Source organism: Musca domestica, unplaced genomic scaffold (assembly GCF_030504385.1).
Source record: "Musca domestica strain aabys unplaced genomic scaffold, Musca_domestica.polishedcontigs.V.1.1 14, whole genome shotgun sequence".
In the NCBI taxonomy this organism is placed as follows: Eukaryota; Metazoa; Arthropoda; class Insecta; order Diptera; family Muscidae; genus Musca; species Musca domestica.
In genome coordinates, this window is record NW_026712192.1 from 1109315 (window position 1) to 1136958 (window position 27644).

The following is a 27644-nucleotide window of genomic DNA, read 5'->3' on the forward strand; positions in this document are numbered from 1 at the left end:
ACTATCGCGAAAATATTCTGGATAGTATATTAAAGCCTTGAGCACGCTAGGCCGCAGACTTTGGACATTTCAACAGGACTCAGCACGACCAATAATGGTTACAAAATGAGGTTCCTCGCTTCATTTCCAGCGCACAATGGCCACCAAAATCTCCCGATACCAATCCGTTGGACTATTGTGTCTGGAGTATTGTGGCAAGCAAGGTTGGCAATATCATTGGCCGTTTGAAGGCCATAATTCGTACCAGAGGTGAAAAATTCGAACAAATCTAAACTTATTCTAAAATTTGTTGCTATTTCCGACATTTTTTGCTTTCATTTAATAAAATTAAAAAAAAAAAAATATGTAAAAACAAGGAAAAAAACATTAAGTTCGGCCGGGCCAAACTTTTAATACCCTCCACCTTAGGGTAAAAGAAACATTAGAACAAATGTGGCAAAAACCACAAAAATGCCGAATATCGGGAGGTACCGTTATATGGGGGCTACACCAAAACGTGGACCTATAATTACAATGTTTCGCCACACGAACTAGGGCCCATTATGACCCACAAATACCAATTTTTAGACAAATCAGTGAAAAAATGTGGCAAAAACCATCAAAATACCGAATATCGGGAGGTACCGTCATATGGGGGCTATACCAAATCATGGACCCATACATGCAATGTTTCGCCACCGAAGCTGGAAACCATTATGACCCACAAATACCAAGGACAGACGGACATCGTTAAATCGACTGATTATAAATATATACTTTATGGGGTCTAAGACGAATATTTAAGGATGGTACAAACGGAACGACAAAGTTAATATACCCTCCGTTCCAAGGTTGAGGGTATAATTATAGCGTTTGACTTTATTGCAGTTTTTTATCTCACCCTGTATATACCCTCTCTAGCCATATGACTGAATGTATAAAAAATGCTAGAAGAGGAACTTGTCCTTATATTTACTTTGCAATGCATACTTTCAAACCACACTTTGTGGTGTTGGTTATAAATAAATAATGCCATGTTTTCTTCTGTTTTTTTCTCTTCATCTTATTATGATTATTATTTTTATTATATATTTTCATAATAATAATTTATCACTTTTATTTTTCACATATATACGTGGTGTGGGTGTGTTCATATTATTTATATAGCATGTTATTATTATTACAGATTATACAAAAAAAATTATACTTCTATTTCAGTATTTTTTCATTTCTTGGGGTACTTAAAAATCTAAAAAAATAGAATATGTGTTCTTTAAAAAGTTTTGTTTACTACTATTTATAAATATAATATATAACTTAAAATATTGATATAAAATAATAGATATGTGCGTATGTATGACGTAGGCTTTATGATATTATTTCAATATTAAAGCTTAATTCTTTCACTTCTTTTTTTCAAAAATATAAATTTTCAGTTGTAGTTTAATCAATATTTTGTTTGTTTATAAATATTTACATTGGCAATAAATTTTATTTTTTTTTTTTTATTTTAAGGTTAGGAGGGCAGAAAGCAAAGGGAATGTTTAGGAAGCAAAAATTGATTTTGAGTAGTGTGGAATTCAAAATACTTGCAAATAAATCAATTTCATATAAATCGAAAACATTCCCCACCTATTTGTTTATGTATTTTATGATTTCAGGATTTCTTTTTGAATGATCTCACATTGGAGTGAGTGATAGAGAGGGGGATATTCATTAATTTGCTTAGCGACTAAATAAACAATTGGTTGAATTGTTTTTTAATTTCTTTTCATTTTTTTTTTTTTTGATTTTTTGATAATCTACAACTAAATAAAACTTAAGGATTAGTTTGGGGGGGGGGGGGGGAGAGGGAAGATTTTGGGTTGCGAAGGGTAGGTTAGTTTGGAGGCATGGACTTATGGGTTAGTTCTTCTCCTCGTGGTAGACGAAAGAAAAAAATAAAATGCAATTAAACAAAAAAAAAGATAATTTTTTTAATTTCCCTGCTTCAGCACCACTTTACATTGGGGCCTTACAGTTGTTGGCATTGGCTGACGACGATGTGGACGGCGCCGCCGTCGTTGAGTTTTCAGTCAACGATGATTGCTCCACATTTGTACCCATCGATGAGTTAATGAAGTTAATGTATTGATGCAATTTGAGGGCAGCTATGAGGGAGCTTAGATAGTCGTTGACGTTGCCCTTTTGGACTTTGCGGATCTGTCTGGAGACATTTCTATAGACGCGACGGGATATCTTGTTCTTGAGTCGGCCGACGGTCTGTACGGTGTGTAGTACTGGGTCCTCGCTTGCGGGAACTGGGACTGAAACAAGAAAAAAGGGAGAATTAGTATAAAAAAGTTTAAAAAATCACGCACACATAAATACATTCCAATACAAATACACACAAATTATTTACAATTTAGTTTTACTTATTAGTCATGGCTTGTTTTTTTTTTTCGGGGAAAGCTTACCATGAAATCATTGATTTGCCTATCGATAATATTGATTATTTCGGGATTTTGTCTAACATATTCTACAATTTCGGTAATAATTTTCAGTGACATGGACAGAAAGACGGTGGAGGCCGCAACTAAGAATCTACTGTCAAGTTCAATATCTTGATTATAAATTTCTTCAACTAAATGTGGAGAGGAAACATGAAAAGAAACAGGAAGAGAAAAAAATAAACGTCATTTACGGTTCTTAGACACAAAAGGGAAATTTTAAAGGAGAAAAGAAAATGAGGATAGAAAGACGGAAAAGAAGCAAAGAAAATAAATAAAGATCCATTTATTGCAATCCCTGGAATTATCTAGGTAAGCAGAGCTCAAATTTGCTCATTTTTACTCACGAGTGCAACATACTCGGGGGAAAGAGTGCTCAAAGAGTTGGAATTTTAAAAGAAGTTCTCTATTTTGATTTTTTGACAATGCCAAAAATCACTTCTGTTTTCAAATTAAGGGTGGGAGTAAAAATGCCAGAAATATAGAGCAAGAGTGTGCTCTAAGAGTAAAATTGAGAGGAAAAACTAAAATAGTACTCCGCAAGATTAGAATCTATTCGATTTCAAAAGAGCAAAGACCACTCCCTGTTTCTTATTCGAGTGGCATAGAAAAATAGGGTATACTCGCCATCTCCTTTTTACTCGCAGGAGTACTCCTGCTCATGTTCGAGAAAAGAGTGATACTCGCTCGCATTTCGGAGCTACGACAATTAATTATGTTTGCCGTTTCTTGCTGGAATTAACAGAATATTGTTCGATAACTTTTTGCAATATTTGTACAAGAGAGAGAGAGTACAAATTCCTGAGTAGTTTTTGGGGGAAAAGTTTTCGTAACCACATATTAGTCGGTGGTAGTTAATGGAAATCAAAACTCTCTAATTTAATATTTTTTGGGTCAATAATTTAAATATTTTAATTTTTCTGAATGTTCTCTGTTCCCGCAATAAGTTACTCAGTAAATCTCTCCTGGGAGGTAGGCAGGACCACATACTTTACTTAATTATGAACAAAAAGCATCGGCAGATTTGTATATTTTCGGAATACACTTCTTCTCTGGGAGTGTTCTACGAAAGGAACTGTTGGAACTAGTTTTAGTTCCTTCGTTCGTCTCATTATTTTGTTAAAAATCTTTATATTTCCAACGAGAAGTTACTGAGTAAATCTTACATGAAAAATGGCAACTTTCGGACCTGATTGTGAACAAAAGTCATTAGCAGAATTGTATATATCCTCATGATACTATTCTTCGAAAGGAACTGTTGGAACTAATTCCATTTTTTTTTTTGATAAATATCGTTCCCATTCCTGCAAATCATTCTTACTTTGAAAGTAACCAGAAATATAAATTGGACTTAATTTTGAAGTACCGGAAAGAAATTGCTCACGAGAACTATTCTACGCATGGAAGTGGTGCAACTAGTCCCTGTCCCTTCATTTATCTTATTCTTTTTTTAAATGTTGTACTCTGTTCTGCAAACCTTTCCTACTTGCAGGTAACCAGGAATATTTATTGGTCTTAATTTTGAAAGGAAATCATAGACAGATTTTTGTAGTTCCGGAATAAATATACTCAAACGAACTACTCTACGAAATGAACTTGTGGAACTAGTTCAAGTTCCTTTGTTTATCGTATTCTTTTGTCAAATGTTTTTCTCTTTCCTACAAGAAATTTCTGAGTAGTTTCATAAAAAGTATGAAGAAGTTCATAGTTCATCGATGGATTTGTATAGTTCTTGAATAAATTGGAACATGGGAACTATTCTACGAAATGAGCTGTTGTAGTTCTAGTTCTTTCGTTTACTTAATTCTTTTGTCAAATATCCTTACATTAATTCTGATTCAACTACTTTTCTCAAAGACAGTAGATTTTTTTGAACTAGAAATAGCTATTTATTCTAAAATATAAGAACTAAAAGGAACGAAGGAACTAAATAAGCAAACCTTACTTGGGAAGTAGCCAGGGACGCATACTGGACTTAATTGTAAATAAAATTCATCGGCAGTTTTATTTAGTTTCGGAAAAACAAGTTGCTCATGGGAACCATTCTACGAAAAGACCTTTTGAAACTAGTGCCAGTTCTTCCGTTCAATGAATTCATTTAAAAATACGGTTCCTATAGACGCAAGAAGTTATTGAGTAAATCATACTTGGTAACTAGCCAGTCTTTATTGTGAGCAAAAGTCATCGGCAATTTTGTATTGTTCCGGGGAACTAATCTTGTTCGGGGGAACAATTCTGCGAAATGAACTATTGAAACTAGTTACAGTTCCTTTGTTTTTTTATTCTTTTGTAAAATATCGTTTTCGCTATTAATTACTAAATAAACGTCACGTTGGAAAGTAACCAACTTAAGTTTGAAGGAAATTCATAGAAGGGTTTGTGTAGTTCCAGAATGGTTTTGAACAAGGGAACTATTCTGCGGAAGGAACTGCTGAAACTGGTCCTAGTTTTTTTTCTTTTAATTAATTCATTTTCCAAATACCTTTTCTTTCCCCGCAAGAAGTTGCCGTGTGAAATGTACACTTGGAAAGTGAAAAAAAGTCGGCAGATTTGTAAAGTTCCGTAATAAACTTGCTCATGGCAAACTATTCTGCAAAATGAACTGTTGAAACCAGTTTGAGTTCTGTCGTATGTCTAATATTTTTTTTTAAATATTGTTCCCTTGGTCATTTTTTATTTATTTATTTATTTATTTATTTATTTATTTATTTATTTATTTTTTTTTTTTTTTGATTAATGGTAGGGAATCTCTGATACACCTGTACTTCTCAAAAACAACAGTATAGGTTGAACTAGCAGGAACTATTCAATTAAAAGGAACGAAAGAACTAAGAGAGCGAGAACTAGTTCTTCTTCAAAGAATGAACCTCTCATTATCTGTGAATATTAGCCGTTGGAGACTTGGCTTTCAAAATACGAGTTGGAAAATATTATTTAAAAAATCAAAAAAATATTTACAACAATATAAACATTTATCTACATATTGAACCATGCAGAATTCATCATAAAAACAAATAGAAAAAGCCAATAAATATTTCAAAATTTGTTTTTTTAGTGGCATGCAAATTTAACTCTTCTTTTAGCGATAGCTCTTGCCTCTGGACTCCCAATTTTTATGGGGTTGTCGAGGCAACGTACATATATTTTGGTTAATTTTAAAAGGCCAATAGAAGTCTAGATACGAAAAAAAAAACGATCGAAACAAAACATTAACAACAAACAAAAAAAAAACTTACTGTCATTTTCGGGATGTTTGCCATTATGGCCATTTTGTGTGACAGCAATTTCTTTTACATCTGAGAATTAAATGAGGAAAAAATTGAAATTAAACATTTTTATTGACTTTTTCCATTAAAAAAGTAACTACAATTACAAAAAAATAATGTGTTAGTCTAATACTATAAAATTTGAAAGGAAAGAATTCTGGGCTCTTTCTCTGAAATCCCTGTTTTATTTTTAAAAATTTCAATATTAATTCTAGAAAAAAATTGAAAATCTGAGAATTCCAAAAAAGTACGTCTTAATAAATTCACACTCGAATTCCATTGTGCCTTCTCTAACAATAAAATCTCGACATAAATTCCATTATGTGTCTGTATGAGCGTCCCTCTCTCTCAATGCAAATATGACGTTCATACGAGTGCAAACAATGATGTTTACCGAGTCTTTTTTTTTTTGTCAGATTTTATTAAGGTCGCCAGATAATAGAATAGTACTCTCAACATCATCAACACACTATATACACAACATTGTTTCATATCAGGCAGGCAGTCAGTCAGTCAGTTAGTCTGTCACTCAGTTATTCAGTCGTAATAAATGGGTGCAACGAAAGAAAAAAAAAACCTTGGAATCTTTAAAAATAAATGCTTGAAAAATAAAAGCATGTGAGTTTCCATATGTTTTGCACCTTGAAGTTCTGAATGTTATCTTATCATGGGGTTTTTCTATTTTGTTCTTGTTGTACTCTTTGCCAATTGCTGTTGTTGTTTTTCAGCACTCTGCAGAGTGATAAAGAAATATATATGTGCGAAATTGATTGAAATTGTTGAATGTGATTCAGAACAGGACAGAAGGCCCTTGGAGGGTGCAATATTAATGGAAGATATCTTTTTGATTCGAATTTTTCCATTGGTATTGCGAATTATTCCATTTGTAATTCGAATCATTCTCAAATTACAATTAAAATATCTCGAATTATGTCTGAAAAAGCTAGACAAAAGTGGTCCCCAGAACGTCCACCTGAGAAAGAAGAATAAGATCACTTCTATAGCCTATAGTCATATAATCCCAACAATAAGTTCCTCTGTCTTCATAGAAATTGACGAAGATCTTGAAACCCAGGCCCAGCCCCAAAGTCCGTGTCCAAGACCCGGGTTTGATCCGGATCTACTAAACCGATATGGATAATATTGGTATCATTTGAAAACTGATTACGTGATAGAATGTTTTTTTCTTGGGGGCCGACCCGGATACCCGAAAATCCGGTTCCAATATCCGGTTTAGACCCGGATCTACTAAATCGATATGGACAATATGGGTATCATTTTAGAGGTAATGAAAATACCTTCACAACAAGTGATCACGATGGGTGTTTTTTTCAAACCTTTCGGTAGTTATATCAAACTTATCGACATTCTGGACCCGGATTTTGTAAAAAAAAATTCGCAAAATTTTAAAAAGGCCAAAAAATGGGTATCATTTGTGTTATTATCCACAAAGGACCTTTCTAAGGTCATATTTAGACAACAGATATGGATCTTAAATGCTCTACGGATAGCAGTCATTTTAGAGGTCCTCTGCCTTCTATGGGAAGACTTTCTACGGATTTTCTATGAATAGAAGACCTTCTATGGATAGAAGGTTATATAGGACGGGTTACCTAAATAAAATAACATATAGGGCTTTCCGTGTATAGAATAACATTCACAAAGCTTCAATAGCTCTTCAATGGGTCTTCTATGGATAGAAGACCTTATACGGGTCCTCTATTGTTAGACGATCTTATGTAGGTATTTTATGTATAATAGAACCTGTACAGCACAGAAGACCCTATGCGGATCTTCTATGTATAGAATACGGGTTTAATGGATAAAAAAAAAACTTTATATTAGTCTTCTTTGGATAGAAGCTCTTATGTGGCTCTTCAATGGAAATAAGGCATTATACGGGTCTTTTTCAGGTGGAAGACCTAATACAGACCTTCCATAGATAGAACATCTTATACGGGTCTCCTATGGATAGAAGACCTTATATGGGTCTTCTATGGCCTTTTATGAATGGAAGATCTTATAGAAGTCTCGTATGGATAGAAGACCTTATATGATGGTAGAAGATCTGATATGTATGGAAGACCTCACACAGATCTTCTATAACATATATAGATTGAATGAGACCATATACATGTCTCTTATCGATAGAAAAATTCAAACAGGGCATCTAAAGACAGAAGACCCTTCAGCAGAGATGCAGAGATGAATAATAGACCTGATATACGACTTATTTAGATAGATGACCATATATAGTTCTTACATAAACGGAGTCCCTAATACAGACCTTATATTGATCTTCTGTGGCTTGGTGGACTTTTACAGTTATTTCCGAATAGAAGTCATCATACTGATCTACTACGGATAGAGGCCTTATATAGATTTACTGGGCCTTGGATTGGATTTTTATAAATATGATATAGGTAGATTGATGGTCTAATACCATTGTCGGTTCTAATGATAGTGGACCTCTTACAGGTATTTCATAGATAGAATTAACAGGTCTCGAAAGTTAGAAAACCTTATACAGGTATTTTGCAGATAGAAAGCCTTATAGGACCCTGAAAGCATAAAGGACTACAAACATGTCTTCTTAGGATAATGAACCCCAATTCTTCTTCGTGGATAGTTGAGCTTATACATGTCCTTACCAAATGTTAGACCTTATTCTACTCTTCCAGAAAAAAATCCTCATAAATCTATCCTAGACCCTATACAGAATGTCTATAGATATAAGACTTTATACTGTTATTTTGCAGATGGAGAGCCTTATACAGACTTTATAATGACTTCTACCAATCGGTTATAGAGAGAGGAGAGTTTTTCTGTCTCAGATATTTTCTCTATAGAAGACTCTCATAAGGTCTTAAATTTCAATTTAAATAAAGATTAAAATCATTTTGGATATTGGAAATTATGTTTGAAAAAAAATAACACAAAATAAAATGCCACTTTGAACTTATATCCTTAATCAAAATGTATAGACCCTACATCGCTATTATTTTATACAGGATATTCCTACAAAGTATTTTTTTTTTTTGTTTAAAAAAAAATCGAAACTCCCCACCTCAATACTCACCATTATCTTCCTCCACATCCGAATCCGATTTGGGGAAATAGTATTCCAAGAGACGTTCGGCCAAGGCGGTTGTGGTGTCAACACCATTCACAGCCAAACTACCGTATTGGGTGGCCAAGACCTCATTGGCCTTTTGCCAGGCCAAATCCTTCAGGGAGGCAGCTTTTTGTTGTCCGGCAGTTTTGAATTTCACCACACGATCGATATGAGGCTGGACAACATCAATAACCTTGTTTTTGGCTTGATTGTAGATTTCTTGGGGTGTATCCTTAATGATGGGGGCCTTAACTTCCAATTTATCAATACCCTTTACCAAAGTCTGATCTACATAGTGGATGGGACGATCCAGCTTACAGACAATGGGTGCGGCAGTGGTGACGGCCCGGGAAACACAGTCTTCGGCGGCGCTCAACGCCCAATTGAAGACACGATTTTTACCTGGAAGAATAGAAAAAATAACGAAATTAGCAAAGGTTATTTGAAAGTCAATGTGTGTGTGTGTGTGTAGTCATAGAGCTCTCTTTACTTGAGCGAGATTGTTGACCTGATTTTGATATGCCATGAATTATGGCAATGTCATGGTCTTTTGCTTATCTTGGCTTTTTTTGCATTGCTTATCAGCCATTTGCCAATTGTACTTTAGCAATTGATTTTTTTTATTTGGGGTTTTTTGTGTACGCTCTAGAGAATGAGACCAAGACGGCGAATAAGAATTTTAATTATCGCCAATTCGACGACGTCAAACTTCAAGTTAAAATAAATCATAGGATAATGCCATAAACTGGCCGATAAGGTTGTTTTTTTTTTTTTGTTTTGCAGAATAAAAGTCATACGATGTTGGTCCCAAAATAAAATTGAAAGTAAATAATTGACTGGTATATGGGCTCCGAAATTTGGAATTTTTGGGGAAATTTAAAAATTGCCAAATTAAAGGTACGATATTGTATTGGAGGGTATATACTCGTATAAATATCTGTAGGTAAATGCGTTTTAAGCCAAAATTCATTTAAGTGTGGCAAGTTCTGGATAACATGTTTACTCATCAGGTTATAAAATTTAAATCCCCCCAAGACCCCTTTAGTAAATCATTTCCTCCCCCACCATAGGGTATAATCAGCAAATGATCGTATATCTATTAAAATAAAATTTAATAACGATTTCTGCCGGCCGAAGCCATGCAAATTACTTGAACGTGACCAGAGATCAGTAATTAAGTTTTATTTAAATTTAAAAAAAATGTCATCATCAGTACTTCAGCCAAGTAATTAATCTATCCACTATTCGTCATTATTTTTGAAAAAAAAAATCAACAACAAACAAATCTCTCCATTCTCATTTCAAAATGTACACTCTAAACTGTGAAATAGTAATTGAAATGCGCATTTAAAACAGACAACAACAAAAACAAAAAACTATAATTATTTATAAATTATTGTCATTGTTTAGTAACAGCAAATGCAGACAAGTGTTATACAAAAACCAAAAAGGTTTGATATGAATAATCGACAGGGCATGGTGAAATTGAGCAGGGGGGTATCATAACCTTAAGAGGTTATAAAGAAAAAAATGAGTTATTAAACCAGTAAGGAAGGTAAAAAAATCGGGCGGGTCGGGTATATGATACCCTACACTAGTATGCGAACTTAGTATAGCCCACGTAGAAAAGAAAAAAAAAACATAATTTGAGACTGCTGTCATTTCTAAGCCACTCGTCCGACAGCTGTTAAAATTATTCCAGTGACCGCTCACTATATTGTCTACAAGCGTACAAAAGCATTTTGGTGAGAATTTTCCAGAAAAAAAGTTATTCGTGATGGAATTCAAGCGTGATAGTGTGATTTCTTTATATTTGGCTGGAAAACCCCAAGTGGCTATGGTTAGAGGACTCTAGCATATAAATGTGAATAAATCATTTGTGTCTCGTTACTGGCTCGTGATACTGGTAGCGTACCCCGACATAAATGAAGGGGACGGAAGAAAACAGCAACATCAGCAGAAATGGTTCGAAAAATAAAGAAGCGACTTGATCGAAACCCGCGTCGCAGTGGCCGAAAAATGGTTTGTGAGCTGAACATATCGCAATATTCAAATATGAGTTCGGGAAAAAGCCATTGAAATTCCAAAAAGTGCCAGAACTTACACCGCAACAGAAAGAACATAGACTCAAAAGAGCTTAAGAGTTGCTTAGCTTGGCCGAAAGTGGTGAACTGCTGAATTTGGTATTCTCCGTCTCCGATGGGAAAACATTCGTTGTCCAGCAGTTTGTAAACAAACAAAATGATCGCGTTTACTTGCCAAAGAGGTGAGCTGAAAATCTGCACCTTCGGTTGGCCACCAGAACTCAAGCGGCGGCCATGGTGTTGGTGTGGGCCGCCACAACAGCCGATGGCCGCTATCCGCTCGCATTAATCGACGGTGGCGTCAGAATAAATGCCGAATATTATCGCGGAAAAATATTCTGGAGGGTATATTAAAGCCTTGGGCACGCAAACCATTATGGCCACAGACCTTGGACATTTCAACAAGACTCAGCACCATCGCACACAGCACGCGCCACCCAAGAATGATTACATGGTTCCTCGCATCATTTCCAGGCCACTAAAATCTCCAGATACCAATCCGTTGGACTATTGTGTCTGGAGTATTTTGGAAAGCAAGGTTGGCACCGGAAATGGCCAAAATACTGCATAGCAGCATTCGGGCAGCGTGTGACGGTTTCCGACATTTTTTGTTTTCGTTCAGTAAAATTTAAAAAAAAAATGTAGAAATGATGGCGTTTGACTTTGTTGCAGTTTTTTATCTCACCCTGTGTATGGGAGCTATATCCAAATCTGAAAAGATCTTGGCAACATTTTTTAAAAAACCAAAAATCGGATAAAGATATATATGGGAGCTATATCCTAATCAGATCCGATTTCGATCAAATTTGACAGAGGTATCATTCTTGTGGAGGGCATGTGAAGGACTTAAAACCCAAATCGGATGAAAGATATATGTGGGAGCTAAAGGTATATTTTAGCCGATTCTAACCAAAATTTGAAAAACTTGTTTCTAGGATGAATTCCGTTGATAGTGCTAAAATTCAGACAATTTGGGCTGATTTTGGCCATTTGGTGCACAATTAACCCGAAATCGGTTGAAGATATATATGGGAGCTATATCTGAATTTGAACCGATTCTCACCAATTTAAATAGGGTCCTTGGGCCAAACAAATATTGTTTGAATAGTTTCATCTCAATCGGATAATAAATGCGACCTGCCCAAACGGCATGGACAAATTGACGGAGAGACATGTATATATCGACTCCGAAAGTGATTCTATGATGATCATCAAAAGTAACTATGGGACTATCTCGCTTCCTTCTCCATGTTACAAATAAATGCATAAAGACATAATACCCTTACCACTTATTGGTGTAGGGTATAAAAACAAACCAAAATGTAAATACCTTTATCTGAATAAATTTTAAATATTTTTTGTTCTTATTTTTTTTTTTTTTGATAATTTTAAAAATTAAAAAACTGAGTTTTATAAAAAGACAAACATCTTTTTTAATCTTGTTCTAAATTTGGTAAAATTATAAATCTCACTTTAATAAAAAGACAAATTAATTTTTAAAATTTTAATTTTTTCTGAATATTTTTTTTTAATATTTAAAATAAATTCCAATATTATTTCTTTACCACAAAAAATAAAATCAAAATCAATAAACATGGTTTTTAATGAGCTATTAATAGAGCTCATGCAAATTCGAAATCATGTTCAAATATATCTGTTTAAAAGTCATTGTTTCTTTGTTCGATATTGCAATTGTTGTTGTTTTATGTTTTTTTTTTATTTTTTTTTTTACTTTGACGATAATCAAATGCTCGTGGCTTTAAATTTCCAGAATTTGCTAGCAGCATTGTTGTTGTTGTTTGGGTTGGAATTATAATACATTTTGTGATAGGTACTTTGAGTTTAAGTAAATTGGTTTAACGTGCGTTCATTGTTGTTGGTATTCCAATTTTTTGTTTTGCTTGACAAATATTTTGATTGTGGCAAAAGATTACTGTTCGACTTTGAACGCCAAACGTATGAGTATTGCAATAACAAGAATAATTTTAAAATTTCTATTTCAATGAAGATTAGAAGAATTTTGGAAATTTGATTTGAAAAAATTAACTCAAAATAATTTACATATAATTCGTATAGCGCTGCCAATGCATGGATTTCTGCATTTTATGAACTTAGTTCATAAAATTAAAAATAATACTCTCTTGTCGATTTTGATTGATATTTGTTGGTTTTGTTGTTGTTGTTTTTCTATTAATGTTAGGGGAGAGTTGATGATTTTGAAAAAAACAATGGAAGGCAAAATTTACTAAAAAGAAATGAATTCCTAAATTCTATGAACTCTGTTCATAAAAGAAAGAGGAATGAATGAGTTTGCCTACAAGAGAGGAGAAAAGTTTAGTATGACAATAACAAACTAATTTATAAATATTAAACTTATTTTGATAATTTGAAATTTTATTTAAATAGAATTCACTCAAAATAAAATTTAATATATAAATGAATAGAGTTCAGATAGTGTTGCAAATGAACGGATTTTTGCATTCTATGAACTCTGTTCATAGAATTATAAGTAATGCTTTTTGGCCGATATTGTTGAATTTTAAAATGGTTATTGGAGTTTGTTGTTGTTTTTATCAAAGTAGACGAGGTTATTGAAATATATCAAAAATTGAAAGACAAAACGGAGTAAAAAGCAAGAATGAATTTATTTACAAGAGAGGGAGATTATGGCAACATCAAAAACTATCTTTAATATTCTCTTAGATACTGTTTAAACTTATTTTGAAAAAATTATTTAAATAGAATACAATCAAAAATACATATATATTGATTGAAGAGAATTCAGAAATTGTTTCCAATGAACGATTTTTTGTATTTTAGGAACTTAATTCATAAAACTATAAATAATGCTCATGGGTAGATATGGATGAATTTCAAACATGTCCATTATTATTACTTATAGGAGAAGGTACTACGAGGGTGAAGAGGGGGAGTGTGAGGGGAAAGAGGTATTGAGTGTACAAAAAATACACAAGACAAGAGTGCTCGACAAGAGTAGAATATATCCCGTTTTTGAACAAATTTTGCTTCTACTCTGAAATTTACAAATAATGCTCGGTCTTATTCGAGCGAAACCCAAAAATACAAAGAGTATAAGTGTTTAATATTGGGTTTAGTGGGCCATTTGACATTTTTTGAAATTTGACATTTTTATAACAAAGTAGTTTCTCTTGATAATTTTGGTTTATACATCGAAATTCAATGCAAAAAAAAAAATAAAATAAAGTAATTTAAACAAAGTTCGGCCGGGCCGTTCTTTTAATACCCTCCACCATTTGGAAGGAACTTAAAAAATTCAAAAAACTACCACTTAAATTAAGGAGAGACTTTACGAAGATGTGGTGCAGCTTACGAAATTTTTTGTCACCGACAATCGGGAGGTACCATTATACGGAGGCTATACGAAGATGTGGACCTGCATACAACAATTTTTGCCATAGGTTGTAGTACCCGTTAAGATCTTCCAATACGAAATTTGAAACAATTCCGGTGAATAATGCCGCTAACATCATCAAAGTTCCGAATATCGGGAGGTACCGTTATATGGGGGCTATATAAAGACGTGGACCTGCCTACAACAATTTTTGTCATACGCTGTAGTACCCATTGCGAACATTAAATTTGAAATAATTCCGGTAAATAATTTCGCTAAAATCATGAAAATATCAAATATCGGGAGGTACCGTTATATGGGGGCTATACGAAAACGTGGACCGACATGGCCAATTTACGAACTTAACCTGCCTACTGGTAAACTATGCGTGTATGCGGACAGACAGACGGACATCGCTAGGTCGTACGCTGATTCAGAATATAGGGTTGTCCATATTCGACGGACCCATCTGACAACGCCATAACTTTTGACAGAGATGTCACATCGCTTAATGACATACCGCGTTTGAAGCGTCAGTCCAAGCAGATTTTTACCATGAACCAATACACGCCACGCGAGCGCTCTGAAATAGTTGAAATTTACAGTCAACAGAAGAAGTCAATTGTGAAAACTCAACGTGCTTTTAAAACATTAAAAAATGTGAGAAGTGCGCCTTCTAAGAACACCATTTTCGACTGGTAAGGCTCTTTCTAATTCGAAGAGGCCATATAAAAGTCAACCAAGGCGATCGGCCGAGAATATCGCTGCCGTACGAGCCAGTGTTGAGAGGTCCCCAAGAACATGCCAAAAACGACGTTCTCAGCAGTTGGGCATGGCTCGGTCCACTTTACAACGGATTATTCGCATTGATTTGCATTTGTTCCCGTACAAAATTCAATTGACTTTGTAGGATCTATTGTGAATATTTTGAAGTATTACAAATGGATTGACAAACCTAATATACCCTCCATAAAGTGGCAGAGGGTATAAAAATACATATACATGTTCGACAAGAGTAGAATCTACTCGTTTTTCAATTAAAAGAGAATGTTCGCCCTTATTCAAGCGAAACCGAAAAATAGAGTCTTGCTCGTTTGTTTTTTCTTTCAACTCCTAGGAGTGCCCTGCAAATTTTATTCTGTACTTCAATTCGGCTGAGTTTTTTTGGAGCTCAAGTTTGAAATAGGTTGTCCAGTGTTATATATTGAGCTTGGTAGGACATTGCAACCCAATTGTAAGACAATCCGAATTTATTTATATTTGTTATAACAGAGTAGCTTCCCATCTTAGCTCTGGTTTATTCGTAGAAATTTAATACCAAAGAATTAAATTAATTTTAAAATAGTGCTTGTTTTTTTTTTGTTCCCATTTGCAATCTTTCTCTTCAAAACAAACACCTTTCAATGTCACACAACCAAAAAAAAAAAAAAAAAAACAGAATTCGGGCATGTGTTACTGCCGGAATTAAATAACTGTTAAATATAAACTTAGTTCTTAATTCCGAAAACGAGCTATGCATTAATAATTCATTTCGTGCCACAATAACCTATTATACATTTTTTTTGCGGAATACATTTTTCATTTATCTTCCCGCAAATTGAGCCGAACACTGTTGTTGTCTCTTTTTCTCATAATATTTTTTTTTCGGTATGATTGAGGTATTTATGTAAATTACTTTGGACTTTGTGCCAAAAAATTAATAAAGCACCAAAAAAAAAAAAAAAAAAATAACAGGTGATGGCGCTGATGATGATCATTATTATTATCATCAGCATGTTGTTGATAACTGGAGGTATTTTTTGTTATTGTTTATATAATAGGAAATAAGTATGTGTGTCTTATTTGTTTTCAAAATACAATCCGCTATCTGTTTGGAAATGCGAAATACCCATCTACGTCATTTTTGTGATATATTAATTTTTTATTGTTCGCTGCATAACAATAGCCAGGGAAGAGTAAATGATTGTTTTTTTTTTTGGGCTACAAAAATTCGGGTAGTTCAATATTTAGTTGAATATTTCCCTATCTTAATTTTTTGTCAAAATGAATTTTACATTTATAATCATTACATATTTTTTAAGACCCTTAATATGGAAATAAAGAGCCTTTGAAATGCCAATACCTAAAATATTCTAATAGAAGAAATTTCAATTGATGTCGAGGATCTATAAATATATTATTGCAATTTCATAATTGCGAGTGTAGCAAACTTGGCTTTTCAAAATTTAGTAACGCCATGCAATGTATTTTGGACTTTGAATTTTTTTGTGTCTCATATACAAACAGAGGCCTCTTCCTACTCGAATTGAGCAGCAAATTTCCCAGTTTCCCCTCTGATCAATTTAAATCAATTATTGAAATTAAAAGTTGATCAGTCCATTGCTTGCTGGGTCATTGAATCAATAATAATCAAACAATTATTGATGTTTTTTTCTTCTCATATTTACCTACCACTCTTCCCCTCTTTGGTCCACACCCTGTCATTCATTTACATTATTTATTATTATTGAATATTGATAATATTTCAGATATTTCGCTTTACTCTATTGATTTTTTTTGTTTGTATTGAAATCTTCTCTTAGATGCCCAAGCGATTCTCCCTTGACGACTGCTTAAAGAAATTGTTGAACTGAATTGTTGAACCCCTCTCTCTCTCTCTCTCTCTACACCTCTTTCGAGTGCTACACATTTTGTTGATAATTTAAATTTTCAATTAAATTTAATTGTTTTCAATTATTATTTGTAGACTGGAGGTATAACGGGGCAACAATCGAGACACCAACAACAACAAATTGTGAGAAAAATTCTTGGGTGTATTTTTCATTCATTCATTCATTTCGCCGTTTGCAAATTCTCTGATTCTAAGTTTGTATGAAATGTTGTTAACTATGTAATTTCTATTGCCATTGTGTTTGGCACTTTTTTACAATGAACCTCAATTTACCAATAATAACCATATTTTTTTTTTTTTTGTTCTCCGTAAAACTAGACATAGCTGACTATGGGGTGTGGTCAGCTGTAGGTAAATTGTGAAATTATTCTAGAAAAAGAAATATTGCAAAAATTAAAGCTAAGCTAAACAATTTCTAAACGACACACTCGCTTGAGAAATGGGAAAGACTGACTTAAAAAACGACGAAGAGTATCTGAGGCCCTCTGATTGGTAATTTCGAGGAGAAAAATAAGCTACCTTCAACCACTTCGTAGGTCTGATCTAAGAATCGCTGTGGGCATACTGACTGCAGTATTCGACATCAGATCTCAATATGGGACAAGAGTGTTCCTTACCACTGCCACTATACTATGTGAATATGTCAATTGAACATCTACTTTTCAGATGTCCTGTGTTATCAAACTTGGCAGTTGTAGCACGCTATTCCATGTTATCAAAAAAAAAAAAAAAAAAAAAAACACAGTAAAGAAAGTCCTATACCCTACCCTACACCACTTTGCTAATTTAGTAGAGCTTCACATAACAATTAAAATTTTTAATTTGAAACCGGATAAAAATATATATGGGAGCTATATCCAAATCTGAACCGATCTCGATAAAATTTGGCAAAGATATTTCTGAGCTGTATTTGATATATTTCCCTGAATATCGTTGGCACGGAGTGCATATTACGGCTGTGGGTAACAAATACAACAAATCGGATGAACAATATATATGGGAGCTATAGCTTTATCTGAACCGATATTTACCAAATTTGACATACTAGCATCTAGACTCAATTCGGTCGTATGTGCCAAATTTCATCCCATTTGGGCAAATATTAGACGTTTGGTGCACAATAAACAGTAAATCGGACGAAGTTATATATGGGAGCTATATCCAAATCTGAACCGATCTCGATAAAATTTAGCAAAGGTATTTCTGAGCTGCATTTGATATATTTCCCCAAATATTGTTGTTACAGAGTGCATATTACGGCTGCGGAGGACAAAAATAACAAATCGGATGAAAAATATATTGGAGTTATAGCTATATCTGAACTGATTTCGACCAAATTTGGCATAATTATTTTCAGGCCTAATCTGGTTGTATGTGCAAAATTCCATACTATTCGGGCTGATATTACACGTTTGGTGCACAATAAAAGGCAAATCGGACGAAGATATATATGGGAGCTATATCTAATTTTTTACCGATTATCTCCAATCTCCTTGGGCCAAACAAATGTTTTTTGGAAAATTTCATCTCAATCGGATAATAAATGCGACCTGCATTTTGTTCACAAGAATACATGGACAGACGGGCGGACGGACTGACATGCATAAATCAACTCAGAAAGTGATTCTATGGAGATTCTCAAAAGTAACTATGGGTCTATCTTGCTTCCTTCTTCATGTTACAAACAAATGCACAAAACATAATACCCTTACCACTATGTGGTGTAGGGTATAAAAAACTACACATAGCCTAAGGAAGGAAGGTGGAAGATAGGAACTCTAACGTTTATCATTTACAATTTTGTAAAGGCATTCCCAGACTAGGCCCGACCACCCTCCTAATTAAACTTATGTCTACAATTTTTTCCTTCTCTTTCTCATTTCTATATCTCTACGAACCCTAAAATTTTACATTTTTTCCTAGGATGAACACAATGGGCCAAAAGTGTCCGGGTGAAGCAGTTACCAAATCCGTATAGCCAAAAGGCCCACACTGCGGTTCCGGCCAATTTATTTTATTTATATATTATTTTTTTTTAATGGCCTAAGCCACTTTTCTAGTCGACGTGACTGCAATCAGACAATGCAAAATAGGTGAACAGATTGGAGAGTCCAGCAATTTGTTGTTACAGATTTCGAAATCTCCAAATTTTGGGTAGTTTTAAGGCGTCTTAAAACGTTGGATTTTTTCGAAAACATCAAATCGAAGTTAAGAATTTCAGACATTTTCTTTAAGAATAAAAAAAAAAACTAAATTTAAAAACAATATAAATTTTCCGACCAAAAAAATTTTTTTGGGCGAAATTTACCAAAAATTCCAAGTTGCTCTAATATATACCAAAATACTAGAGCTGTTTTTCAACGAATAATTGTTGGAAATGATGAAGGAAGGCAACATGTTTTCCTCTCAAACATCGCTGAAGTAAAAAAATACCCAAATTGTAGGGATTTTTAATGCCTCATGAACGACGTAAACTTTTGAAAACTTCAAATCGAAGTTAAACATTAAAAACAATTTTCGCCAGCAAAAAAAAAACAACTTCAATGCAATTAAAAATTTCATACCAAAAAAAAAAATTGTTCGAATTCTTCCAAAAATTCCAGGATGCAGGAATGTACACCAAAATATTAGAAATTAATAGAACATTGGAAATGATGGAGGTGTACAACAAATTCCCCTCTCAAACATCGCTTAAGTAACGAAATACCCAAATTTTGGCGATTTTTTAGGCACTGTAGATTTTTGGAACTCAGAAAAGCACATCAAAATTTTCCGACCAAAATTTTTTTTTGCGATACTACCAAAAACGAAGATTTTTTCCCAATATATGGTAGACACTTCCAATTACTGACAAATTTGTTGATTTAACTCAAAATACCTGCCTCTTATTGCCATAGAATATCAAAAAAAAAAAAACACGATATGCCATAAACTTTTTCAGACCGTATGTCGACCTACAAAAATATGGCTTCACTTCAAAGTAACGTCTCATGTCTTGGCCACAGAAACTCTGGCCAACATGTGTGTTGAGGAGACTACACGAAATAATAATTACGGTTAATTTGCATATACCAGCCTATCTGCATACATATGCAAAATTTACAACAACAACAATGACAGTTGTTTACAACAATTTTTTCGGTTTTTACATAATGCAACTGACATTTATTTATACTCTTGTTGTTGTTATTGTATTCATTTCGCAGTATTTTTTGCTTCGTTCTCTAGAATCACTCAAGGTCTGTCCGAGCTAGAAAACATATTGCCAAGGGGTTCATTGAACTTCACAAGTTACATTGTTGTAGTTGTTAATGGCCGCCGCTGAAGTTTCTTTCTAACACCGATGACGATGTTACTGAGCTAAAGCAATATTGCCTGCCAGCCAGCCATTTGAGGTCGTTTTGTCTAGTTTTTCTCTCTTTGGCTACAAACGAGTGGAGTTTCTTTTTTTTTTTTCTTCTTCTCCTCTTTAACCTACCTTTAACTTTGCCATAGACATCTTGTGATTTATCCCAGGCAGCACCAACAACTGGCAATTTGATAATACGTTCCAATGACTCCAAATGTGGCAGAAGATTTTGGGTATCTTTTGTCTCCACAACGGCGGCAGAGTTGCCATTTCCGGTGGCTGCTTTATTTTCTACACTTTCCATTTTATGTGGTATTTTTTTAAGTTGTTCTTGATATAATTTTGGATTTTTTTTCAAATTTAGTTTGACTTCTTTTATTTGTAAAATCTCTTTTTTACAAATTATTTCACTTTTCTGTTTTTTTTTTCAATTACTTTCTCAAAAGCAATATTTTTGTTGTTTGTTTTTTGATCACTTCTTTCTTCTTCTTTGTTTCTTTCTTTTTTTCAAAAGATTATAGAATTTCTTCTTAAATGACAAAAAAAACTCCGTTTCTTATAATCCGTCCAATTAACGTTTATATCCTCTCTTTAGCGCGTACACTATGTGTCTGACTTGCTGTGAAACTGGTTCCGCGGATATTATATGAAAATGAACTCAAGTTGGCTATGTTCGCTTGTCTGCTGATGTTCGCTCTGAATATGAAACTGAGTGTAAATCGATCGGTTTTTGTATTTTTATTCCGACTCATTTGCTCAGAAACCAAAAAAGACACAGTCCACAGTACACGCTTATCTTCTACGATGGCGTGTACTTCGCTCAGTTGGACTCTCTTAATCAGCGCCATGGGCTGTTGGTTAATCATCGTTTTGTATGTGAGTCGTTGCGTTTATTCCAAAACAACTACAAAAAAAAAAACAGTGAGTGTTGCCACTTCTTATTCCCAAATGGGATTCGAACATTTTTAGAAGTGTGCTACACTATTGCTCTTTTACAGAACCTGCAAGAATCTACCAATTTTGCAATTTTTTTCGATATCATAAAGGGAAAATCGGTTATCGTAGTAAAAACTTTTACGTTCCTGCAGTTCTGGAACAGACCATAGACAAGCAAGTGACCGCCACATCGTTAGCGAAAGGTCCAACTTTAAATTTTTTATTCGTTCTACCACTTCGTGTAAAGCCTTTTATACCCTCCATCTTAAAAAGGAGGGTATATTAACTTTAGCATTCCTTTTGTAATATTCCTTTTGTAATTCGTAGACCCCATAAAGTATATAAAGGGTAAGAAGAAAAAACCACAATCAGCTTCAGACTGCTGCCATTTTCAAGTCACTCGTCCGACAACTGTTGAAATTATTGCAGTGACAGCTAATTATATTGATTACAAGCGTACAAAAGCATTTTGTTGAGAATTTTCCAGAAAAAAATGTAATTCGTGATGGAATTCAAGCGTTATAGTGTGATTTCTTTATATTTGGCTGGAAAATCACAAGTGTCTATCGGTAGAGCACTCTTGCATTTAAATGTGAAAAAATCTCTTATGTCTCGTAGCATCGCTCTTTACCGTAATACTGGTAGCGTAGCCCGACATCAAGGAAGTGGACGGAAGAAAACAGCAACATCAGCAGAAATGGTTCGAAAAGTAAAGAAGCGACTCGATCGAAACCCGCTTCGCAGTGGCTGAACATATCGCAATATTCCATTCGGAAAATATTGAAAAGTGAGTTCAGGGCAAAGTCATTGAACAGAAAGACTCAAAAGAGCTAAAGAGTTGCTTCGCTTATCCGAAAGTGGTGAACTGCGGAATTTGGTTTTCTCCGATGAGAAAACATTCGTTGTCCAGCAGTTTCTAAGCAAACAAAATGATCGTGTTTACTTGCCAAAGAGGTCAGCTGAAAATGTGCACTTTCGGTTGGCCACCAGAACTCAAGCGCCGGCCATGGTGATGGTGTGGGCCACCATAACAGCCGATGGTCGCTCTCCATTCGTATTAATCGAACCTGGCATTAGAATTAGTGCCACATATTATCGCGAAAATATTCTGGAGGGTGTATTAAAGCCTTGGGCACTCAAACATTTTGGCCGCAGACCTTGGACATTCAAATAGGATTCAGCAGCATCTCACTCAGCACGCGCCACCCAAGAATGATTTCAAAATCAGGTTCCTCGCTTCATTTCCAGCGCACAATGACCACCAAAATTTCCGGATACCAATCCGTTGGACTATTCTGTCTGGAGTATTTTGGACAGCAAGGTTGGCACTAAAAAATACCAAAGTGTCGATCACTTTAAGCAAGAGCTTCGCCGAAAACGGGCCAAAATATCGCAGAGCAACATTCGGGCAACGTGTGACGGTTTCATTGGCCGTTTAAATTTCATAATTCGTGCCAAAAGGGGACCAATTCGAACAAATCTAAACTTAATTTAAATTTTAATGCTATTTCCGACATTTTTTGCTTTCATTCAATAAGATTTTAAAAAATGTAAGAATTATGGCGTTGGACTTTGTTCCAGTTTCTTTTTATCTCACCCTGATCGATTTAACGATGTCCATCTGTCTGTCTGTTAAAGTTACGATACGGCTCACATTATTTGGTGTAGAGCTTGACAAATTTGTCAGAATAATCTGTATTGCGTATAGTTGGTATTGAAAATGGGATATATCGGTTCACGTGTTGAAATAGCCGCCATATAATGGTACCTCCCGATATTCGGTATTTGGATGATTTTTGCCACATTTTTCCTCGGATTTATAAAAAAAATTGGTATTTATTATTCGTAATGGGTTCTAGCTCCTGTGGCGGAACGTAGTATGTATAGATCCCCGTTTTCGTATAGCCCCCACATAATGGTACCTCCGGATATTCAGTATTTTAATGATACACACATTTTTCGACGGATTTGACTAAAAATTAGTATTAGCATTACCCATACGGTCTTACTGATAGTTGTAGGTTAAAGTGGATTACGAGTGAATTCCGATACTTTTATATAAATATGGTTTCTTTACCCAAATCTCAAATACAGATATCAAAAAAGACCTGGATATAAAATTTGATTATTACATCTCAACTCCTTCACTCAAAAAGTTAGTACTATTTGTACTTCTTGAACAATTATGGTACACATTTCCAAAACAACCATCTTATATTAAACACAGACAGCAATTGTGACATCTGAATCAAATTTCAAAATATCAACTCTATTCCTTCACCCATTGCCAAATTTCGTACAATTACAGTATTTATCTCAATTCCAGATACCAACAGAAATTTAGTACTATTTAGTACTTTTCGTACGAATATGTGCCATTCATATCAAATTTCCGGATTTTAACCGTATCTCTTCATCCAATACCCAATTATAGTGCACATTTACAAAACCACCTCCATGTCTTAACCACAGACACCAATAGTGTCCCTTCAGCCAAAATCAAACTTAATGCCATTTACAACTTTTCGTAAAAATATGGTACGCATTTCTGCCAAATTTCAATCTCAGATACCATCAGTTAGCTAAATATCAAATTCCGAAATTTTATCTCTATCAGTTCTCCCAATATCAAATTTTGTACCATTTAGTATTTTATGTACATGTATAATACACACTTCCTAAACCACCGCTTATGTCCAGGCTACACATGAAGAGCGACCATAATACCAAATTTTAGATTTCAACCACCATCTCTTTACCTAATTTCTAATTGTACCATAAATACTTCTATTTAGTACCTTACAAAAACCACCTCATTATCACAAACCTACTACCAAAAGGGACCCCAAGACAGAATTTTAAGATTCCAGCTTCATCTCTTTACTTTACAACGAATTGTTACAAATCTAGTGCCATTTAGTACAATTCGCACGCTTAGTACAAATTTCCAAAACCATCTTCATATTTCAAACTTACCTTGCTTCTCATAAAAAATTGAAGTTTCTAGCTCTATCCGTTCACATGGTACCAAGAAATTTAGTACCATTTTGGGATTTTTCGTAACCTTTATTTTCGAATTTTCAAAAACCCTCTGGTATATCTATTCTGCACCCTATCAGCGACTCTCATTCCAAATTTCTGAATTCCAGCTCATTCCGTTTCCGTCCAATTTTTAAATTTTTAGTACAGTTTAGTACTTTTCGAAACCTTTTACTACGAGTTTCCAAAAATTTTTTAATTTTCGAATTTTCAAAAACCCTTTGGTATATCTATTCTGCACCCTATCAGTGACTCTCATTCCAAATTTCAGAATTCTAGCTCATTCCGTTTCCAATTATTAATTTTTAGTACTTTTCGAAGCCTTTTGCTACAAGTTTCCAAAAACTTCGGATTTTCTCGAAGACTATCTGAAGCCTTATCACAGATTAATTGCTCTTCTTCTTAGAGAAAATCTGTGTACAGTTTTTCGTAGAGAAGATCTGTTGATCTGAGAATTTTCTCATAACATATCCTCACAGATGATTGTACTCATTCGGAACTAGATCTGATGAGAAAAATCGAGCCTCCATTTCTGAAAAAACTCAGAGAAACTGCAAACCCTATTTTAAAATGGTGTATAGCCAATGTTGAGAAATTTCATACTCTGGGAAAGTGACTAGATTATCATAGCATTGTAAAAGCCCTGTTAACATATTGCATGCGAGGCCCACAATTAAAAACAAAATACCCCCAAATCCAAAATTGTCCCTAAGATATGGCAACACTTTTCGCCTATGTGTATTGTCGGATGATAAATTCTCCACGAAAAAAATTGGACTCTGTATTTCATAGCTGCAGGCCTATAATTAACTTTCTCTCTCAGTATGACTTTCATGCTCGTACTGTACCCCAGCGGCTGTTGTTAACTGGCGATAAGAAGGTACATTGCCAATCGAAGCCACTCAAAAACACACATTTCCTCTCACTGTCATAAATAATTGATAAAAAGAGCTTATTTTAAACTGCAATGCTCTTTTCTTCTGCACTTATTCATGATTCATAGGTGGAGAGAGAGAGAGAGATCTCTCCCTTCGTTGAATAATGATTCGTTTAAGTGCAAAACAGAAAAAATGTTGAAAATAAAAATCTTTTAGACTTTGATACCTAAATGATGTAGGAAACCCCATACTTCTCCCACAAATGGCACCATATCGTACGAAATTCCCCCCCTTTGGCTAAAAAACGAGTCACCCCAAAAAAATACAGACCTCAGACATTTTTAGTTGGCGTTGAGTTTGCCAGAAGATTACTAAGAGGTAGACAGAAGTACGTTGAAAGGTCATTCAGAATTTCATTCGCAGTGCAATAATGACGACGACGATGATGATAATTATTTTTGTAAACATGATAATGATGTTGTTTCAAATGATTTATAGCGGTGGTCGTAAAGATATAAAGTTAGATCGTAACTAAAACCGTTTTTTGGCTCAATTGCATTCTTTTGGGTACTTTCACATTAGAAAGTCCAAATTCCGATTGCAGTTTTTGTTCACGAAAATCCGAATTGATAAAGTTGTTATTATTGTGGCTGGCATAATTGCGATAGTGGCAGGAAATGGTAGTCATAGGTTTCAACATTATGAAAACAATGTAGTCAGATGATGAGAATTTCACAAAATCGGACCACCGGGGATTAGATTTTAATAAAATTTCCTAACAATACTCAATTCTATGAATCATGGACTGCGGGTGAAACGGTGGTGCCATGTATATAGTCAGTTTCAAGGTTGACGAATGTTTTGGCGCTACTGTGTTAAAGCTGAAAGAATATTGATGGTTGCTCCATTCGATATTTCCAATAGTAAAAAAAACTGTAAGGTCGGCCGGGCCGAACTTTGAATACCCTCCACCATTTGGAAGAATTTGGAAATTTTCAAAAAATAAAATCCGTTAAAAATTCTGTTAAAATCTTAAAAATACCGAATGCAGCCGTTGTATTAGGGTCTATACAACGACGTGGACCTGCATAGGCACCTTTTGTCATAAGTAATTAAAATATTCAAATGCGAAACTTGAAAAAAAAGAAATCGGTGAATAATGTAACTAAAATCATCAAAATACCGAATATAGGGAGGTAGCATTATATGAGGGCTATACGAGGACGTGGACCTGCATAGACAATTTTTTAAGAATTTCAAATACCAAATTTGAAACAATTCCGGTAAATAATTTCGCTAAAATCATCAAAATACGGAATATCAGGAGGTACCGTTATATGGGGGCTATACGAAGATGTGGACCTACATGGCCCATTTTCTGTTTTAGGCTGTAGTATCCATTTCGAACTTCAAATACCAATTTTGAAACAATTCCGGTAAATAATGCCGCTAAAATCATCAGCATAAGACAGAAAATGAGCGGTGTAGGTCCACGTCTTCGTATAGCCTCCTTATAACTGTACCTCCCGATATTGGGTATTTTAATGATTTTAGAGACATTATTTACCGGAACTATTTTAAATTTGGTATTTGAAGCTCGTAATGAATACTACAGCCTATGACAGAAAATTGTCTGTGCAGGTCCACGTTTTATAACCCCCATGGCACCTCCCTATATGCGGTATTTTAATTATTTTAGCTACATTATTCACCGATTTCTTTTTTTTTTTTCAAGTTTCGCATTTGAATATTTTAATATTTTAATAGCTTATGACAAAAGTTGTCTATACAGGCCCACGTCGTCGTTAAGACCCTATTATACGGCTACTTTCGGTATTTTTACGATTTTAACAGAATTTTTAACTGTTTTTATTTTTCTGAAAATTGTCAAATTTGTACCAAATGGTGGAGGGTATTCAAAGTTCGGCCCGACCGAACTTACAACTTTTTTACTTGTTTGTACTCAATATTTCCATATTGTTCAGTTCGACAAAAATTTTTAATCAGTACTTTATACTTCCTACTAAATTTTCAGACTTTCAAGGATTTATATATTACTATAGTTTTTCTTTTTCGGAAAGAATGATAGGAAAATGTTTACCTTTTAGATCAAAATGCCTTTAAAATTTCCTATTTGAACTTTATTGAGGAGGGCATTAGTAACGACATTGCCCAATGGGACCCATATCCAATTTTGCTGTCCAAAACTATTTCAACGCCTCCATATGTAAACCCTAGAAACCAACAATGACCTCAGTATTAAATTTCGTGATTTCAGCATTTTTCCTTCACCCAATACCAAATTTAGTAATATTTAGTACGCTTTTCTAAACCCATCTCCATATCTCAAACACAGATAAAAATGGAGACCTCAAAAAAAAGGATTAAAGCTATATCCCTTCACTCAATATTTAATTTAGTACCATTTGGTACTTTTTTAGTACACATTTCAAATACCTCCATAT

General features: G+C 34.4%; 1 protein-coding gene across 4 annotated transcripts; it reads right to left on the reverse strand.

The window, feature by feature from the left end:
• Window positions 1-1386: 1386 nt before the first annotated feature.
• Window positions 1387-21038, reverse strand: LOC101900622 (lipid storage droplets surface-binding protein 2). Of its 4 annotated transcripts, XM_020038590.2 has the most exons (5): window positions 20456-21038; window positions 8814-9251; window positions 5705-5764; window positions 2436-2602; window positions 2081-2285 (listed from the first exon to the last, which is right to left on the reverse strand). In XM_020038590.2, the coding sequence occupies exons 1-5, from the start codon at window positions 20628-20630 to the stop codon at window positions 2142-2144; spliced, it is 984 nt and encodes a 327-aa protein (XP_019894149.2). In that variant the 5' UTR covers window positions 20631-21038; the 3' UTR covers window positions 2081-2141. The 4 variants fall into 4 exon arrangements, with proteins under 4 accessions (XP_005188651.2, XP_005188653.2, XP_019894149.2 ...); XM_005188594.4 differs by lacking the exon at window positions 2436-2602 and having other exon boundaries at window positions 1387-2285; window positions 20456-21037; XM_005188595.4 differs by lacking the exon at window positions 5705-5764.
• Window positions 21039-27644: the final 6606 nt, after the last annotated feature.

Excerpts from the sequence above, each read along its gene's own strand:
- LOC101900622 (XM_020038590.2), bottom strand. The coding sequence starts at position 20,630 with ATGGAAAGTGTAGAAAATAAAGCAGCCACCGGAAATGGCAACTCTGCC. Across the intron at positions 9,252-20,455 it reads TGTCTATGGCAAAGTTAAAG|GTAAAAATCGTGTCTTCAAT; the intron begins GTAGGTTAAAGA and ends CTATTCTTCCAG. Across the intron at positions 2,603-5,704 it reads CAAACATCCCGAAAATGACA|TTGAAGAAATTTATAATCAA; the intron begins GTAAGTTTTTTT and ends CTCCACATTTAG.